Source organism: Phascolarctos cinereus, unplaced genomic scaffold (assembly GCF_003287225.1).
Source record: "Phascolarctos cinereus isolate Bilbo 61053 unplaced genomic scaffold, phaCin_HiC Scaffold_122;HRSCAF=676, whole genome shotgun sequence".
Lineage (NCBI taxonomy): Eukaryota > Metazoa > Chordata > Mammalia > Diprotodontia > Phascolarctidae > Phascolarctos > Phascolarctos cinereus.
This window is the reverse complement of record NW_027555411.1, coordinates 15,349-35,913: the sequence shown is the minus strand read 5'-3', so window position 1 is coordinate 35,913 and position 20,565 is coordinate 15,349. Positions and strand designations below refer to the sequence as shown.

General features: G+C 36.1%; 1 protein-coding gene and 2 pseudogenes across 1 annotated transcript; all 3 read left to right on the top strand.

Moving 5' to 3' along the window:
* Positions 1-1,723: 1,723 nt before the first annotated feature.
* LOC110204150 (UDP-glucuronosyltransferase 2B1-like) lies at positions 1,724-2,601 on the top strand. Its single transcript, XM_078149394.1, has 2 exons — positions 1,724-2,444; positions 2,558-2,601. The coding sequence occupies exons 1-2, from the start codon at positions 1,724-1,726 to the stop codon at positions 2,599-2,601; spliced, it is 765 nt and encodes a 254-aa protein (XP_078005520.1).
* An 8,096-nt stretch (positions 2,602-10,697) lies between these two features.
* Positions 10,698-13,822, top strand: LOC144455764 (UDP-glucuronosyltransferase 2B17-like; annotated as a pseudogene).
* Positions 13,823-14,326: 504 nt separating this feature from the next.
* On the top strand, positions 14,327-15,855 carry LOC110204151 (UDP-glucuronosyltransferase 2A3 pseudogene; annotated as a pseudogene).
* The last annotated feature ends 4,710 nt before the right edge of the window (positions 15,856-20,565 follow it).

Here is a 20,565-nt window from a genome sequence, read left to right as displayed (position 1 = left end):
GAAGACAGAAACATTTTATAGAAAACAGAGCGCTCTGAAATTGTGGGGATTGGCGTTTTTTTTTTCTACTTCCTTCTTGGTATTAACCCCAAGGTTGAAACTTTTAACACTCAACTGATCCACAACTGTTTTTTTTTTTGTTCTGTTGTGGCTTTTGCAATATGCCAGCATAAACATCAGTTGCTTTTTAATACACATATAGCAGTGGATGTGTTTGCCATAAAAGCAGTGTTATAGACTGCAGTATTAAGAACTGGAGATATGCTTGGTTTTCTTGGTGAAAATAGTGTAATTGTCTGCCATTTCCTTCTCCATCTCAATTTTACAAATGAAGAAAGTGAGGCAAAATGGGTTAAGTGGTTAGCCCAGGGTTACACAGTTAAAAAGTGTTTCAGGCCAGGTTGGAACTCAAGAAGAAGAGTCTTCCTGACTCCATACCAGGCAGTCTATCCCCTTCACCATCTAGCTGCCCCAGAGGTGGGGTAGTGATGTGGTTAAACCTGAGATTTAGGAAGATCACTCTGACAACTGAATGAGGGATACATTGGAGTAGGGAGAGATTCATTCTTAAAAGAGGACCAAAGGCTTCACCAGTTATCCTAGGTCTATGACACTGAAAACTGTAAGGAAAGAAAGCTGTCATTTCCCAGAGACTTAGCTCTGTGTGGCTTTTCTCTCCAAAATGGCAGTCTTTCCCTTCACCAGCCTAGTATTTTCAGCACCCAGCCACCTAAGCAAACCCACAATCCCTTAATCCATTTCTTAAACCACTGCCTCTCGTTCCCTAAGACCAAATTCTCTGTGCTAAAAATCATTCTGAAAATTAGATTGTCATTATAACTCCTGTTTAATTCAATTATACAGAGAATTTCCTGCTCCAAATTAGTGTCAAGAATTTCTGCTAAAGAATCCCATGGGATTTGCATGGGGCTGAGGTAGAATTATTTTTGATCAGATATCTACTCCACTAAGGTCCTTTTGGTCTCCCCAACAAATAAATGGGAGGAGGGGAAGTAAAGCAGCACCAATAAGATATCTCCCTTCACTTTAATTTTTTATTCCCATTTCCTAGGATGACCACATATATTGAATACATGGAATATATTTGTATACATGCATACATAGAAACCTAGATACACAGAATTTACATATAGCTTTTGTATGCATCCTATATAGCATACATGTCATATATTTATTAAATATTTATTTTGAATAATAAGTCTCTGAACCTTACAATTGTAAAACTCTTAATGCGTTTATCATATTTTGCCTCATATGTAGTGATACAGAGACTTGTTTTTGTCTGTGCTACTATATATTAAGTAATTAGAGTGTAGAAACTGTCTTTTATATGGCTTTGTATCCCTTTTATAACTTGAGTATCTCATAAATATTTCTTGAATGACTTGGTGGGTATAGATGTAGTGTATTGTTTTTCTTGTTTGTACTTTCTGTTTTAATTCTAAGATTTAGGAAAAGTAAGGCCAGTACTTTTGATATTCTAAATTTGTGCCTTCACCTAACATATGTTGGATTGTGGAAAGAGTTCACTGGAAGAAGTGTTTACATAGAGGGACATGGGAGGTTGCCGTGAGTTAAAAATGCAATTGGAGAGAACTTCCTTTAGAAATTAATCTTCAACTTGTCCCTTGGCTTGCCTGTGTGTCTTTATCAGCAGGCACAAAGAGCAGTAGTGTATCAGAAGGCATCAGGCTCAGGCACTATGACTGAAAAGTGGGTGTCTATTCTGCTGCTGCTGCAGCTCTGCTGCTTTGGATGTGGGTCCTGTGGGAAGGTCCTGGTGTGGCCACTGGAACATAGCCACTGGCTTAATATGATGGCAATTCTTGAAGAGCTGGCACAAAGGGGTCACTTGGTGACTGTGTTAGTGTCTTCTGATATGTTTCTCATTGGTTCCACTGACTCTTCAGGGCTGAACTATGACGTTTTTCCTGTACCACAAATAAAAGAAGACTTGGAGGAACAATTCGAAATTTATTTGAGCATGATGATTAACAAAAAACCCACATTTTCAGACTGGGAAAAACTGTGGGAATTTCAGGAATCTTTCAGCTCTGCTTTTCCTATTGTAAAATCAAGGTGTGAAAATGTAATCTTCAACCAGATGCTCATGGAGAAGCTGCAACAAACTGGCTATGATGTGCTGTTAGCAGATGCTGCATTTCCATGTGGAGATCTGATAGCGGAGGTGCTTGAAATCCCTTTCATAAATAGTCTCCGGTGGAGCATGGGGAATGCCTATGAGAAATACTGTGGGGGACTTCCTTCTCCTCTTTCCTATGTGCCCATGCCCATGGGCAGACTGACTGACAAGATGACCTTCATGGAAAGGGTGGAGAATATACAACTATCTCTCTTCTTTGACTACTTCTGGTTCCATCCATTTGAGAAAAAGTGGGAGCAGTTTTACAGTGAGGTGTTAGGTAAGATGGGTTTTTTCAGGAGTGTTGTGGACTGTTATTTTATTTTCAGTTTTGTCTGCCAAGGTGATTGTCATGGACTTCACTACACTAGCTTAAGATTTTCTCCTTTGTAGATCATAAAGAGACTGGGAAAGCTTCAGGTAAAGTGTTAGTGTAAAAAACAAGTACATATCTGCCTAGAGTATAAAGCATAAAGAAGACTGCCTTAAATGTAGTACCTCCATCTAGAGTGACTAGGATATTATATTAGTAACAAACAATCTTCATGTAGGAATAAGTAATAATTTTCATTAGAAAAAACAAAGATCTATATCCATATTCTTATCATTATGTGTTGCTTGTATTTTACAACTTCTTCAGGACCCTTGAATGTCTTCTGTTCTGCTTCTGTTATCCTATGTCTCCAATTTGTGTCTACCAGCAACTCTTAAGTCTTGGGTGACTGGATCTCCCAATTAGTTTGTCAGTGCTACTAATCCCTTCTTGCAACCTAGAATTTTTTTCTACTGGGCTTTGCCTATATCAGATGAGAGAATATTTATTTACTCCTTCTGATTTCAGCAACCTAGCTCTACAAAATCAGCATGGAAACCTTCTTTAGCTTTTTTAAATAAGGAATTTTTTTAGAGTCTACTAGGCTTTTTTGTTTAAAGGTTTGAGTTACAATTTCTATCCCATCCTTCCTCGCTCCCCTACCCCTTCCTGAGACAGAAAGTAATCAGATATAGGTTATATGTGTGCAATTATGTAAAACATTTCAATATTAGTCATTTTGCATAAGAAGACTTGAAGGAAAGAAAAAAGTGAAAGAAAGAAAGTTAAAAAATAGCATGCTTCAGTCCATATTCAATCAATATCATTCTTTCTCTGGTGGTGGATAGTGTGCTTGCTTCATTATTAGCTCTTTGGGATTTCTTGGAGCATTGTATTGCTAAGAATAGCTAGGTAATTCACAATTCTACATCAAATAATATTGCTGTTTCACTGTGTAAGATTCTCTTAGGTGTGTTCATTTGATTGGGCATTATTTCATGTAAGTCTTTCCAGGTTTTTATGAAATCATCCTGCTTTTAATTTTTTTCCGAATTAATAGATTTAATGTTGTCCAATTACATTTAGAGATCGTTTTCACCATTCACTTTTGTAAGATTTTGAGTTCCCAATTTTTTTCTGTCTCCCCCTCCTCTTCCCCAAGATAGTACGTAATCTGATACAGGCCATGCACGTACAACCATATTAAATATATTTCCACATTAGTCATGTTGTGAAAGAAGGATCAGAACAAAAGGGGAAAACCATGAGAATGGGAAAAAAAAGAAAACAGTATGCTTCTACCTACATTCAGACTCCGTAGTTCTTTCTCTGGAAATGGATAGCATTTTCCATCATTAGTCTTTTGGAATTGTCTTAGGTCATTGTATTACTGAGAAAAGCTAAGTCTACCAAAGTTGGTCATTGCACAATGTTGTTGTTAGTATATAATGTTCTCCTGGTTCTGCTCTCTTCACTCAGCACCAATTCATGTAAGTCTTTCCAGGTTCTTCTGAAATCGGCCTGCTCATCATTTCTTATAGAACAGTAGTATTCCATTACATTCGGGTATTACAACTTGTTCAGCCATTCCCCAATTGATGATCATCCCTTTGATTTCCAATTTTTAGCCACCAAAAACAAAAGCTGCTATAAATATTTTTGTAGAAATATGTTCTTCCCCACCCCAATCTTTTTTTGAATGTGTTTGGGATATATACTTAGCAGTGGTACTGCTAGATCAAAGAATAGGCATAGTTTTATAGCCCTTTGAGCATATTTCCAAGTTGCTTTCCAGAATGATAGGATCAATTCACAACTTGGCCAGCAGTACATTAGTGTCCTAGTTTTCCCACATCCCCTTCCACATCTAACATTTTCCTTATTGTCATATTAGCCACTTTGACAGGTTTGAGACAGTATCTCAGAGTTGTTTTCATCTGCATTTCTCTGATCAGCTGTGATTTAGAACATTTTTTCATGACTATGGATATCTTTGATTGTCTGAACACTGTCTGTTCATATCCTTTTTCCATTTCTCAATTGGTGAATGACTTGCATTTTTATAAATTTGACTCAATTCTCTATATATTTGTGAAATGAGACCTTTATCAGGGATATTTGCTGAAAAAAAAATTCCTCCAATTTTCTGCTTTCCATATAATTCTAATTGCATTGGTTTTATTTGTGCAAAAACTTTTTCCTTTTATTTAATGAAAATTATCTATTTTACATTTTGTTATGTTCTCTATATCTTCTTTGATCTTAAATTCTTTCCTTATCCATAAATCTTTTAGATAAACAATTCCACGGTCTCTTAATTTGTTCATGATTTTACCCTTCCTGTGTAAATCACATATCCATTTTTACCTCATCTTGGTGTAGGGTGTGAGATATTGGTCTATACTTAGTGTTTGCAATACTGTTTTCTAGTTTTGCTAGCAGTTTTTGTGAAATACTGAGCTTTTGTTCAAAACCTTGGATCTTTGGCTTTGTTATGTACTAGATTACTATGGTCATTTGCTATAATGTAATTTGTACCTAATCTATTCCAATGATCTACCATTCTATTTCTTAGCCAGTACCTGATTGTTTTTAGTAATTACTGTTTTATAATACCATTTGAGATCTGGTAAGGATAGAACACGTTCTTTTGCATTATTTTCATTGATTCCCTTGCTATTTTTGAGCTTTTGTTCTTCCAGATGAATTTTGTTTTTATTTTTCTTGCCCTATAAAATAATTTTTTGATACTTTGAATGGTATGGCATTGACTATATACAGATTCATTTTAGTAGAATTGTAATTTTTATTGTATTGGTTTGGCCTACCAATGAGCAATTAATATTTTCTAGTTGTTTAGATCTAATTTTAGTTGTATGATAAGAATTTTATGGTTGTGTTTATATAGTTCCTGTGTTTATCTAGGCAGGTAGGCTTCCAATTATTTTGTGTTGTCTACAGTCTTTTTAAATGGAATTTCTATCTCTTGCTGCTGGATGTTGTTGATAATATATAGAAACATTGATGGTTAATGTGGGTTTCTGTTGTATCCTGCAACATTGCTTAAGTTGTTAATAATTTCAAGTAGATTTTTAGTTGAGTCTCTAGGATTTTCTAAGTATAACATCTTGTCATCTGCACAGAGTGGTAGTTTTGTTCCCTTATTGCCTATTATAATTCCTTTATTTCATTTTCTTCTCTTCTTGCTGTAACTAAAATTTCTAGTACAATATTAAATAATAGAAGTGATAATGGGCACCCTTGATTCACCTTGGATCTTATTGGGAAGGCTTCAACTTATCCCCATTCCAGATAATGCCTCTTGATGGTTTTAGATAAATATCACTTATCATTTTAAGGCAATCTCCATTTACTCCTATGGTCTCTAGTGTTTTTAATAGGAATGTGTGCTTTATTTTGTAAAAGGCTTTTCTGCATCTGTTGAGATAATCATATGGTTTCTGTTTGTTTTCTTGTTGATATGGTCAATTGTGCTTATACTTTTCCTCATATTTAGCCAGTCGTACATTTGTGTTATAAATACCACCTGGTCATAGTGCATAATCCTTGTGATACATTCCTGCTATCTCTTTGCTAGTATCTTATTTAAATTATTTTGCATCAATATTTATTAGGGAAATTGGTCTATATTTTTTTTTCTCTGTTTTGACTCTGTTTAGGTATCAGCACCATATTTGTGTCATAAAAGGCAGTTGGTAGACTCTTTCCCCTTTTTTTTGAAAATACTTTATATAAAATAAGGATTAATTGTTCTTTAAATGTTTAGTATAATTTGCTTGTGAATCCATGTGGTTCTGGGGAATTTTTCTTAGGAAGTTCATTGATGGCTTCTTCATTTTCTTTCTCTCATATTGGGTTATTTAAGCTTTTTATTTCTTTTGTTAATAGGGGTAATTTATAGTTTTGTGTGGGTAATTTATGTTTTTGTAGATATTCATCCATTTCACTTACATTGTCAAATTTATTGGTGTATAATTGGGCAAAATTGCTCCTAACAATTGCCTTAATTTCCCCTTTATTACTGGTGAATTCATCCCTTTCACTTTTGATACTAGTAATTTGGTTTTCCTCTTTCCTTTTTTACATAAAAATCAACCTGTATTTTACATATTTGTTGGCTTTTTCATAAAACCAGTTTCTAATTTTATTTATTAGTTCAGTGGTTGTCTTAGTTTCATTTCTATTAATGTCTCCTTTGATTTTCAAGATTTCCAATTTAGTGTTTAATTGGGGATTTTTAATTTGTTCTTTTTCTAGTTTTTTTGTTAGTTTGTTGCATGTCCAATTCACTGATCTTCTGTTTCTATATTTTATTGATATGTGCAATTAGAGACATAAATTTTCCCTAACTAGCACGTTGGCTGCATCCCCAAAATTTTGGTATGTTCTCTCATTGCTGTAATTTTAATGAAATTACCAATTGGTTCTATGATTTTTTGACCCACTTTTTTTAGGATTAGATGATTTCATTTCCAATTAATTTTTGATGTCTCTTTCCTTTGCACATTATTGAATGTAATTTCTATTGCACTATGGTCTGAACAAGATGTGTTTACTGTTTCTGCTTTTCTGGCATTTGGCTGAGGGTTTTTATGTCCTAAGACATTGTCAATTTTTGTGTAAAGGCCATGAACTGTTGAGTAAGAAGTATAATCCTTTACATTCCCATTTAATTTTGTCTAAAGATATATCATATCTAACATTATCAGAGTTTTGTTCATCTAGCATAGTTTTATTATCAATTTCTTCCTGTTACTCTTTGAACTTCTTCACAAATTTAGATGATACACCAATTGATGCACGTATGCTTAATATTGATATGATTTTGTTGTCTATGGTACTGTTCAACAGGATTTGATTTCCTTCTCCATCTCTTTTAATTGGATCTGTTTTTGCTTTGGCTCAAATCGTGATTTGTACTCCTGCTTTCTTCCCTTCAGCTGATGCATAATAAATTCTCCTCTAGCCCCTTACTTTTACCTTGTGTGTACCTCAGCCCCAAATGTCTTTCTTAGAAACAATATATTGCAGGATTCTGGTTTTAGAGCAAGGGGACCTCCAAGAATTGTCAGAGAGTACCACTATGGGAAAGGAGAAAGACAAATAGTTTTTACACGTTGTGTAGATTAAGATATTCGCCAACGCTGATACACTAGTTAAGCTAGATCATGTAACTGACAACCCACACTAAAGTCACGACTTTAATTTCTAACTTCTTTAACCAGTTATACAAGGCCTTCAATTTCTAATACTATCAAAATTCTATCTAACACCCCTAAAGAGTGGTTAATGAAATCATTTAACCAAAGCCTCAGGGCATTGCTGCTTCTGCATGTTACCCAATAACTGCAATCCTAGGATGTGTTTTTACATTCTTTATTGTTTTTCCATATCCAGAAATACCATGTGACCTCCTTCAGGATGCAACCCAAAAAGGGTGTTAGGTGTATTGACTAAAGGATGGGTGAGACTTACTGGAAGAAGTAAAATAAGCCAGTCTATTTGCAACAATTTGAGAAACAACCATAGTATAACTAATCTCTTAAATGGGCCTAAGCGTAGTTAGAAACCATATAGTTGGATCAGAATATACAAAGCAAAATGGCAGAAATTTCTGGTAGAAAATGAAGTACTGGGAGTCAAGATGGTAGAGTGAGAGTTACCATTTTTACTCAACTCATGTGACACACTTTCTTCACAACAACTGAAAAATGCAATCCAACAATTTCTTGTTGGGAAAGCTGAGAACAAGTCATAGTAAGTCATATTTCCAGTCCAGGGCAGCTCAGGAAGATGGACAGTGAGGTCTATAGATACTGGGGTTGTCCAGGAGCACAATGTTGAAGTGGCTGAGGCAGTATCCACAGCAACAGCAACAGTGGGGAGCCTTCTAGCATCCAGGGATGGTAAGGTGACTAGGACTGAACCAAGGCTAGAAGCAAAAAGAAATCCCAGAATACACCTGAACCAACACTGTGAACCAGAACAGGTTCCAGCAGGTAGCTCTGTTGGTCCTCCATTACCTAGTTTCAGGTCACCATTCCAGGGCAGGGAGGAGAGGTGAAAGTCAGAAAGAGAAGAGACCTTAGCTATGTACAGAGAAAAAAACAAGTTTGAAAAATTTTCTGTGTGTATCTGAGCCCAAGAACAAAAGAGGATCATAGTCTAACCTTTAGCCCATCACATAAGCTTACAGTTGGAATACCCAGGGTAGGAAAACAACATGAAAGGAAAGTCAAGCAGTTCAGTAACTCTGAATCTACAGAACCCACCAGAAGACTAGTAGTAACTGAGTCCAGCATCAGTCTACTGAAAAGCAACCATACACAATTCCAAAAGATACAAATAGATATAAACTCAATGACAATTCTCAGAAGAGTTAAAGAAAGAGGCTAAAGAAAAAAGAGCAAAATTATTTTTAATCATATAAAAGCACAGAGCAAAAATAGGAAAAATAATGAGTGCTATAAAAAAGTTATGAAAAAGAGAATTAACAGCTTGGTAAAGGAGGTTAAAACTATTGCTGAAGAAAATAATTCCTTAAAAATTAGAATTGGCCAAATGGAAGTAAATGACTCCATGAGACATTAAGAAATAATAAAATGAAATCAAAAGCATGAAAAGTAAAAGAAAATGTTAATACGTCTTAAGAAAAAGAATTGTCGAGCAAAATAGATCTAGGGGAGAGAATTTAAGAATCATCGTATTACCTACAATATCCATGAACAAACATCATATTTCAAAAAATGTAAAAGAAAACAGTCCAGATATCTTAGAACCAGAGAGCAAAGTAGAAATCAAAAGAATTCACTGGTCATCTCCTAAAAGAAATCCCAAAATGAAAACTGCTAGGAATATTATAGCCAAAATCCAGAACATCTAAGTCAAGGAAAAAATACTGCAATTAGCCAGAAAGAAATAATTCAAACATAAAGAAGTCATAATCAGGATCACAGAGGCTTCAGCAGCCATCACTGTAAAAGACAGGAGAGGCATTTCTGATATTCCAGAAGGAAAGATTCAGGATTACATCGAAGATAACCCATCCAGCAAAAATGCATATTATCCTGTGGGAGGAGGGGGAGTAAAGAATGGACATTTATTGAATTATGACAATGTCAAGTGTTCGTAACAAAAAGATGAGAAAATCAAGTACTGTTAAAATAAGACATAATTACAAATAAAACAATAAGGTGGATGGTAGAGATAATTCTAATCCATTCAAACATTGAACTGATATACCAAGTCACAGTTGGTTATCCATGAACTCAAGCCCTTGGGTTGTTGTTGTTATTCAGTTGTTTTCATTCATGCCCCACTCTGTGATGATATTTGGGGTTCTCCTGGTAAAGATATTTGAGTGTTTTTGTCATTTTCTTCTCCAGCTCATTTTATAGATGAGGAAACTGAGGAAAACAGCGTTAAGTGACTTGCCCAGGGTCACACAACCAGTAAGAGTTTGAGGTCAGATTCACTCTCAAGAAGATGTGTTTTCCTGACTCCAGGCCTGGAACTCTATCCAATGTGCCGCCTAGCTGCCCCAAGCCCATATGCTTCATGATAATCACTTAACAGAATATCTATTCCAGTTTAAGATCCAAAACAATGGAAGAGGAGGAAAATCTTATAATAGCAGCTTCCCCAGTAGGATCAGGAATTGACCTCCATTAGCACCCAACAAAGTATAACTCATTGAGACTGTCTGAGGGATATACTCACAACCCTGAACTCATTTTTCTCAGCTACTCCTCAGAGGGCTGTGCTGGTAAGATGTCCCATCTTGAAATCTAAGGGCAAAGAAGCTTGAGATACAAGTGAGATAGATTGAAAGGAGACCCATTTTGCTATAAAACCTGTATGCCTTAAAGAAATAAATAGTATTCACACTTAAACTCAGAAAGATTAAAAAGTGTTTTCTGGCTCGTGAAGAAGTTCCCTTGTTAAAGTACTGATATTACATAAGACCTTGAACTTTTGTGAATGAGGGACTTTGATGATACCAGCTTAGTTTTTATCTCTAACATGAAAGCTATGGAATGTATGAACTTCTTGCCAAATTGAGCAAGACCATATTTTGGGTAGGACTAACTATGGGTATTTGGATAAAGAATTTAGAAATATCAGTTAATTTTAACCTCCTTATTGTTGATATAAAGGGGAACTCTTGATGGAAAGAACCAAGCAGTTTGTAAAGCAAGAATAACCATGGGGTCTGAGAACTGGGTTTCAATTCTTTTGCTGTTACAGCTCTGTTGCTTTAGCTGTGGATCCTGTGGGAAGGTCCTGGCATGGCCTATGGAATATAGTCACTGGCTCAATCTGAAGGTCCTGCTGGATGGAGTCATTCAGAGGGGCCATGAGGTGACTGTGCTGACACCCTCTGCTACTGTTTTTGTTGATCCTAGTAATTCATCAGGTTTCCATGTTGAAGTTTTTCCTGTGGTGACAAATCCAGAGGATTTAGCTTTATTTTTTGAAACTTTGACACAGTTTGGAGTAATGAATTGCAAAACCTTTCGGCATTAGAGTATGGTGCATTTGTGCAAAACTTATTTTATCAGTGTTCAAGGCTTATAAAACAGCAGTGTGAGAGCGCTGTTTTGAACAAAGACCTTATGAAGACATTGAAACAAGCCAAGTATGAAGTTGTTATTTCAGATGCTATATGTCCTTGTGGTGAGCTCATAGCAGAAATACTTGGAATACCCTTTGTCTATAGTCTGCGCTTCAGCCTGGGCAATACCCTTGAAAAATACTGTGGAGGACTCCCATCCCCTCCTTCCTATGTGCCTGTAGCCATGTCAGTGTTGACTGACAGGATGACATTTATGGAGCGGGTGAAAAATATGCTTTTCTTCATTTATTATGACTTTTGGTTTCAGAATTTTACATGAAGGATTGGGATCAGTTTTACAGTGATGTGTTAGGTAAGTCTGTGGACACTTTATAATTTATGTGTCAAACCTGTTCAGCAATTCCCTGACATTCTTATGCATCTCAGTGTGAACAGGAGTGTAATGTCATGAAAAAGTGAGTTGTTTTTTTTTTTTTGCAATCAGGTACACAAAGTTTTGTGACAAAATGATTGGCTTATCCATAAAACATGAAAACTGCCATCTAACAATGGGCTGAGGTTTGAATCTTTAGTCAAAATGGAAAAGCAGGTTAATAAGCATAATGAGTCAATGAACAAGTGTGAAAGCATTGATTAAGCACCTATTACATGCAAAACACTGTGCTATGTTCTGGGGTTTAAATAGAAAATCAAGACAGCACCTTGCTCTCCAGGAGCATTTTAGTGGGGGAGACAATGCACATGGGAAGTTTCAGTTGTAAGTCCAACAGAGAGGCCTCATGGTCCTAGTGAGATGGAGGGGTGGGGCGAATACCGCAAAGCAGATGATAATGTATCCTCCTTAGTGTTCTTACTAGTGATACAAAACACATTCATATCTGATACGGAACAATGTGACAGCACTTTGCTGGTGACAACTGACTTTTTGAGGTCCTTAGTAGCTGTGGCCATTGAGGAGAAAGGGATCAGAGTTCCTGCAAAAGCAGTCACAGGTTGATTACTGTTATTGTTGAGTCATTTCAGTCTTGACTTGGCCCTATTTGGGATTTTCTTGGCCTGAATATTAGTGTGATATGCCATTTCTTTCTTCAGTTCATTTTACACATGAGGAAACCGATTAATGACTTGCCCAGGGTCACACATCTAGTAAATGTCTGGACTAGATTTGAACTCAGTAGAATGAGTCTTTCTGACTCCAGGTCTGGCACTCTATCCATTTGCCACCTATGTGCCTCTCATCACTAGGTTGCATGTCCACAAAGATTGATTTCCTGGACAATGGGGGTGGGAATTGGGCTAGAAGCAGGAGCAGTGGTGGGAGATGCATTACTGCTCCTTGAGTTCCAGGGTGTTTCTGTCTGTTGATGGCAATTGAGCTTCCAGTAATATTTAGAGAATGGAGAGGAGAAATAAATCAAGCAGTGATTGATCACAGCTGATTTTAATAAGAAAAGGTATCTAACTTTTGCCCCTGAAGCAAGTGTGTGTGGGATACGGTAGAAAGTTAGGGGGAAAGGACCAATGGAGAAATCTCACTTCCAAGAATCGTTCCTAGATTAATTCGGGCTGCAGTGATCTCACTTCTCTCTGAGGTAGGGGATTTGTTTGTCCTGATCAATCATGTTAAGCTATTATTTGTTGATTTAGTTGGTTGTTTAGTTTATTCCACATATCTCTTGTCTAGCCACTATAGTCTTTTCAGGCAGAAGTTATGTACAGAAGTTATGTACCTTTTATTTCAAGCAGCTAGGGGGCAGAGTGGATGAGAGTGCTTGGCCTGGAGTCAGGAAGACTTGAGTTCAAATCCAGCCTCAGACCTTTAGTAGCTCTCTGATCCTGGACAACTCACTTAACCTCTGTCTTCCTCGGTTTCCTCATCTATACAATGAGGATAGTAGGAGCACCTACCTCATCGCAAATTATTGTTTATGATCAAATGGGATAATAAGTGTAAAGCACTTAGCCAGCCCCTGGCACAAGGTACAGCTAAAAAAAGGTGTTGTGGCTTTCCTAAGTATATAGTAGCATGCTGACAGGAGTTGTTCTTCTAGATTAAATACTTCTGGAATTGAAATGATTTAGCTAACAGTTCTTTAGGAAAGGATATAAAAGCAATATAGAAATTTGGCAAACTAATAGATAAGTTTAAACTGAGCATACAGCTACTTTTTTATACCCCTTGGTATTGAAAAAGTCATGTCCTACAGAAAGTCTTTTCTGACACTCTCAGTTATCTGTGATGTTCCCAAACTTTTGCATAAATTGCTTTTCATTATGTATATGTGTATATATGTTTGTGTGTGTGTGTCTTTGGTGTATGTGTATGTATATATACATATAAATGTATGTGTATATATATATATATATATGTATATATATATATATATATATATATATATATGTATGTATGTATTATCACAAATATACAAATTTATACCCCCACTTGTGGGAAGCATCATCCGCCTCTACCTGCATTGTCTCCTGGGAGGGCTAAGGGATTAGGTTCATAGCTTAGCTCAGCTCCTATAGAAGATGATTCCAGTTTGAAATCCAAAATTCCCCTAAGACTCTTGCCCCAGGAATTCTGGCTTCTCAGGGTTTCCATGCTAGCCTGACTGGCTGCATCGCACCACCCTGCCTGCAATTCTGGTACCAAGGTCACCATGGCTTATTTTACTGTTCCCAGCACCTGAAGACAAATAAAAGAGTGCAGAAAACACAGCCAGGCCCATTTCTGGAGCAGAGGTAAAAGAGTAGGAACAAGGGAAGGATTTTCCTACCCTTCTCACTGGTGCAGTTCATTGGTTCAGTTCATGGGGTCCATGTTGGGTAGAGCAGAGAGGGAGTCACCAAAAAGGGCTAAGCTGAACAATGGTGGCAAGCAGCAGCTGAAAAGAGCAATTGGCTTGGTCTTGCCAGTTTTAAAGACATAGACAGCCATTCAAAGGAAGCTATCCTTCCTCTGTGGTAGGGGATACATCTAGCTTAGAACACATTAGAGGAATTGGAAATGCTCAAAAGGCCTCTCTTAAGGGAGTTTCCACCTCCGTAGTAGAACTGAACATGCCCAGAGAAGCCTGGGTGACATAGTATTATCTAGGTTTTTATTGTACCTTGATTTATTTTGATTTAATATTTTCTAAATATATTTTAAACTGGTTCAGATGGTACCTGCTAGAACTGTGAGCTTCATGTTGCCCATCATGTTTGACACCTCTGGTCGATTATTGAGTGTGGAAAGGGCAAGAACATGTAACAAGTTTTGAAAGAGATGATAGAGCCAAGTTGTGAGGTCTTTAAAAGCGAAAAAGAGGAGTATACATTTTATTTGTAAAGCTGGTAAGGGCGGCTGGCATTTACTGAGTTCAGCGGTGACATGATCAGGTCTTTGCTTAAGGAAATCAAATTTGGCAGCCATGTGGGCATGCATTAGAATGGAGAGAGACTTGGAAACAGAGATCAATTAGGGTCATTGCAATAGCTGAGATGAGAGCTGATGAGGGCCTGAGCTGAAATAGTGACTGTGTGAAAAGAGAGAATTGGTGTAAGGGAATTTGGGAGAAGAGAGAATGAGGGAGATTCAAGAGATGCTGTGCAGATAGAAAAAGCAAGATCTGATGCAGGCAATGGGGTATAGAAATCTATCTTGCCCTACAGGAAAATAGAAGGGGAACAGGATAACAGAAGAGGGGAGATAGAAGGGAGTGCAGATTAAGGAAAGGGGTATTCAGGATGCATAAGGATTTTGGAGTATGGGGAGGGGCAAGATAGGGAGTGACAAGATGGGGAGAAAATGTGGAGCTTAAAATCTTGTGGAAGTCAATGTTGAAAACCAAAAATAAATAAAGAATAAGAAAAAGAAAAAGAAAAAGCAAGATCTGGCAACTGATTGGATATGTGAGTGTGGAAGTGAAGGAGACCAAGGAGTAGAGAATGATACTGAGGTTGTAAAGGAAGGAGACAGGAAGAATGGGAGGTTTCCTTGGTCTAAAAGTGCAATTGGTGAGAACTTCCTTTAGAAATTAATCTTCTACTTGTGTCTTGGCTTGCCTGTGTGTCTTCATCTGGCATGCACAAAGAGCAGTAGTGTATCAGAAGGCATCAGGCTCAGGCACTATGACTGAAAAGTGGGTGTCTATTCTGCTGCTGCTGCAGCTCTGCTGCTTTGGATGTGGATCCTGTGGGAAGGTCCTGATGTGGCCATTGGAACATAGCCACTGGCTTAATATGATGGCAATTCTTGAAGAGCTGGCACAAAGGGGTCACTTGGTGACTGTGTTAGTGTCTTCTGATATGTTTCTCACTGGTTCCACTGACTCTTCAGGGCTGAACTATGACGTTTTTCCTGTACCGGAAATAAAAGAACTGGTGGACAACTTGGATATTTTTTTGAGCGTGATGATTAACAAAAACCCCACTTTTTCACACTGGGAAAAACTGGGAATTTCAAGAATCTTTCAGCACTTATTTTCTTGTTGTAAAATCAAGGTGTGAAAATGTAATCTTCAACCAGATGCTCATGGAGAAGCTGCAACAAACTGGCTATGATATGCTGTTAGCAGATGCTGCATTTCCATGTGGAGATCTGATAGCGGAGGTGCTTGAAATCCCTTTCATAAATAGTCTCCGGTGGAGCATGGGGAATGCCTATGAGAAATACTGTGGGGGACTTCCTTCTCCTCTTTCCTATGTGCCCATGCCCATGGGCAGACTGACTGACAAGATGACCTTCATGGACAGGGTGGAGAATATACAACTATCTCTCTTCTTTGACTAGTTCTGATTCCATCCATTTCAGAAAAAGTGGGAGCAATTTTACAGTGAGGTGTTAGGTAAGATGGGTTTTTTCAGGAGTGTTGTAGACTGTCATTTTATTTTCAGTTTTGTCTGCTGAGCTGATTGTCATGGACTTCACTACATTAGCTTAAGATTTTCTCCTTTGTAGATCATAAAGAGACTGGGAAAGCTTCAGGTAAAGTGTTAGTGTAAAAAACAAGTACATATCTGCCTAGAGTATAAAGCATAAAGAAGACTGCCTTAAATATAGTACCTCGATCTAGAGTGACTAGGATACTATATTAGTAAAAAATAATCTTCATGTAGCAATAATTAATAATTTTCATTGGAAAAACAATGATTGAAATCCATTTTCTTATTGTTATGTGTTGCTTGTATTTTACAACTTGTGATCCATCTTCAGGACTCTTGAATGTGTTCTGTTCTGCCCCTGTTATCCTATGTCTCCAATTTGTGTCTGCCAGCAACTCTTAAGGCTTGGGTGACTGGGTCTACCAATTAGTTTCTCATTGCTACTAATCCCCTCTTGCAACCCTAGAATTTCTTTCTACTGGGCTTTGCCTATATCGGATGAGAGAATATTTATTACTCCTTCTAATTTCAGCAACCTAGGTGTATAAAATCAGCATGGAAACCTTTAGCTTTTTTTATAAGGATTTTTTTTAGAGTCTACTAGGCTTTTTTGTTTGAAGGTTTGAGTTACAATTTCTATCCCATCCTTCCTCGCTCTCCTACCCCTTTCCTGAGACAGAAAGCAATAAGATATAGCTTATATGTGTATAATTATTTAAAACATTTCTATATTAGTCATTTTGCACAAGAAGACTTGAAGGAAAGAACAAAAAACGAAAGAAAGAAAGTGAAAAATGGCATGCTTCAGTCCATATTCAATCAATATCATTCTTTCTCTGGTGATGGATAGCGTGCTTGCTTCATCATTACCTCTTTGGGATTTCTTGGATCATTTTATTGCTAAGAATAGCTAGGTAATTCACAATTCTTCATCGAATAATATTGCTGTTTCAGTGTATAACATTCTCCTAGTTCTGTTCATTTCATTAGGGATCAGTTCATGTAAGTCTTTCCAGGTTTTTGTGAAATCATCCTGCTTTTAATTTCTTTTTTCCCACTTAATAGATTTAATTTTTTCAATTACATTTAGAGATAGTTTTCAACATTCACTTTTGTAAGATTTTGAGTTCCAAATTTTTTTCTCCCTCCCCCTCCTGTTCCCCAAGATAGTACGTAATCTGATACAAGCTATGCATGTATAACCATATTAAATATATTTCTGCATTAGTCATGTTGTGAAAGAAGGATCAGAACAAAAGGGAAAAACCAGAAGAAAGGAAAAAAAAGAAAACAGTATGCTTCCATCTGCATTCAGACTGCATAGTTCTTTCTCTGGATATGGAAAATAATCTAAGTCTTTCAATGTTAGTCATTGTACAATGTTGCTGTTAGTATACAGTGTTCTTTCTCCTGGTGCTGCTCTCTTCACTCAGCACCAATTCATGTAAGTCTTTCCAGGTTCTTCTGAAATCTGCCTGCTCATCATTGCTTATAGAACAGTAGTATTTCATTAAATTCAGGTATCACAACTTGTTCAGCCATTCCCCAATTGGTGAGCATCCCTTGATTTCCAATTCTTAGTCACCAAATAAAAGCTGCTATAAGTATTTTTGTACAAATAGGTTCTTCTCCTCTCCCCACCCTTTTTTTGAATGTCTTTGGGATATACACCTAGCAGTGGTATTGCTAGATCAAAGGATATGCACAGTTTTATGACCCTTTCTGCAGGTTTCCAAGTTGCTCTCCAGAATGATAGGATCAGTTCACAACTTGACCAACAGTACATTAGTGTCCCAGGTTTCCCACATCCCCTTCCACATCTAACATTTTCCTTTTTGTCATATTAGCCACTTTGACAGGCTTGAGGCGGTATCTCAGAGTTGTTTTCACGTGCATTTCTCTGATCAATAGTGACTTGGAACATTTTTTCATGACAATAGATATCTTTGATTGTCTGAAAACTGCGTGTTCATATCCTTTGACCATTTCTCGATTGGTGAATGAGTTGCATTTTTATAAATTTGACTCAATTCTCTATATATTTGAGAAATGAGGATTTTATCAGAGATAGTTGTTACAAAAAATTCCTCCATTTTTCTGCTCTCCTTATAATTTTAATTGCATTAGTTTTACTTGTGCAAAAACTTTTTACTTTTATGTAATCAGAATTATCTGTTTTATATTTTATAATGCTCTCCTTATCTTCTTCTTTGGTCTTAAATTGTGCCTTTATCCATAAGTCTTTCGGATGAACTGTGTAAATCAGGTACCCTTTTTACTTTATCTTGGTATATGATGTGAGATATTGGTCTATACCTAGTTTCTGCCGTATTGTTTTCTAGTTTTCCTAGCTGTTTTTGTGAAATACTGAGTTTTTTTTTCCAAAAGCTTATGTCTTTCGCTTTGTTATATACTAGATTACTACGCTCATTTACTATAATGTAATTTGTACCTAATCTATTCCAATGATCTACTGCTGTGTTTTTTAGTCAGTACTGGATTGTTTTAGTAATTACTGTTTCATTATACAGTTTAAGATCTGGTAAGGGTAGAACACCTTCTTTGAATTTTTCCATTGATTCCATTGATATTTTTGAGCTTTTGTTCTTCTAGTTGAATTTTGTTTTTATTTTTCTAGCCCTATAAAATAATTTTTGATAGTTTGAATGGTATGGCACTGACTATATATAGATTCTTGTTAGTAGAATTGTAATTTTTATTGTATTGGTTTGGCCTACCAATGAGCAATTAACATTTTTCTAGTTTTTTAGATCTGATTTTAGTTCTGTGATAAGCAACTTATAGTTGCGTTTATATAGTTTCTGCATTTGTCTTGGCAGGTGATTCCCTATTATTTCATATTCTCTACAGGTATTTTAAAAGGAATTTCTATCTCTTACTGCTGGACGTTGTTGATAATATGTAGAAATATTGATGATTTATGTGGGTTCATGTTGTATCCTGCAACATTGCTTAAGTTGTTAATAATTTCAGGTAATTTTTTAGTTGAGTCTCCAGGATTTTCTATGTATAACATCATGTCATCTGCAAAGAGTGATAGTTTTATTCCCTCATTGCCTATTCTAAGTCCTTAATAGAGGTGATAATGGACATCCTTGATTCACCTTGGATCTTATTGGGAACACTTCAAGCTTATCCCCATTACAGATAATGCCTCCTGATGGTTTTAGATAAGTATCACTTATGATTTTAAGGCAATCTCCATTTATTCCTATGCTCTCTAGTGTTTTTAATAGGAATGGGTGCTCCATTTTGTAAAAGGCTTTTTCTGCATCTGTTGAGATAATCATATGATTTCTATTTGTTTACTTGTTGATATGGTCAATTATGCTTATAGTTTTCCTAACACTGAGCCAGCCATGCTTTCTTGCTATAAATCCCACCTGGTCATTGCATATGATCCTTCTGATATGTTGCTGTTATCTCTTTGCTAGTATTTTATTTAAATTTTTTGCATCAATATTTATTAGGGAAATTGGTCTATATTTGTTTTCTCTGTTTTGGCTCTTCCTGATTTAGGTATCAGCACCATATTTGTGTCATAAAAGGCAGTTGGTAGGACTCTTCCTCCTGTTTTTCCAAAATAGTTTACACAATATAGGGATTAATTGTTCTTTAAATGTTTAGTAGAATTTGCTTGTGAATCCATGTGGTTCTGAGGAATTTTTCTTAGGAAATTCCCTGATGGCTTGTTCAATTTCTTTTTCTAAGATTGGGTTATTCAAGCATTGTATTTCTTTTGTTAATATGGGTAATTTATATTTTTGTGTGGGTAATTTATATTTTTGTAGATATTCATCCATTTCACTTAGATTGTGAAATTTATTGGTATATAATTGGGTAAAATTGCTTCTAACAATTGCCTTAATTTCCACTTTAGTACTGGTGAATTCATCCCTTTCACTTTTGATACTAGTAATTTGTTTTTCTTCTTTCCTTTTTAAATAAAAATCAAGCAATGTTTTATATATTGTATTGGCTTTTTCATAAAATCAGTTTCTAATTTTATTTAGATTTATTTATTTAGTTCAGTGGTTTTCTTACTGTCATTTTAATTAATGTTTCTTTGATTTTCAAGATTCCCAATATGGTGTTTAATTGGGGATTTTTAATTTGTTCTTTTTCTAGTTTTTTTTTCTTTCTTTGTTGCATGTCTAATTCACTGATCTGCTCTTTCCATATTTTATTGATATATGCAATTAGAGATAGAAGTTTCCCTAGCTAGCACTTTGGGTGCATCCCATAAATTTTGGTATGGTCTCTCATTGTTGTCATTTTAATGAAATTGCCAATTGTTTCTATGATGTTTTGACCCACGTTTTTTAGAATAAGATGATTTATTTTCCAATTAAATTTTAATCTTTCTTTCCGTTTTCCATTATTGAAGTAATTTTTATTGCATTATGACCTGAAATATATGTGTTTATTTTTTCTGCTTTTCTGGCATTTGAGTGATGGTTTTTGTATCCTAAGACATTGTCAATTTTTGTGTAGATGCCATGAACTGTTGAGTAAGAAGTATACTCCTTTCCATTCCCATTTAATTTTGTCCAAAGATATATCATATCTAACATTTTCAAATTTTATTCATCTAGCATATTT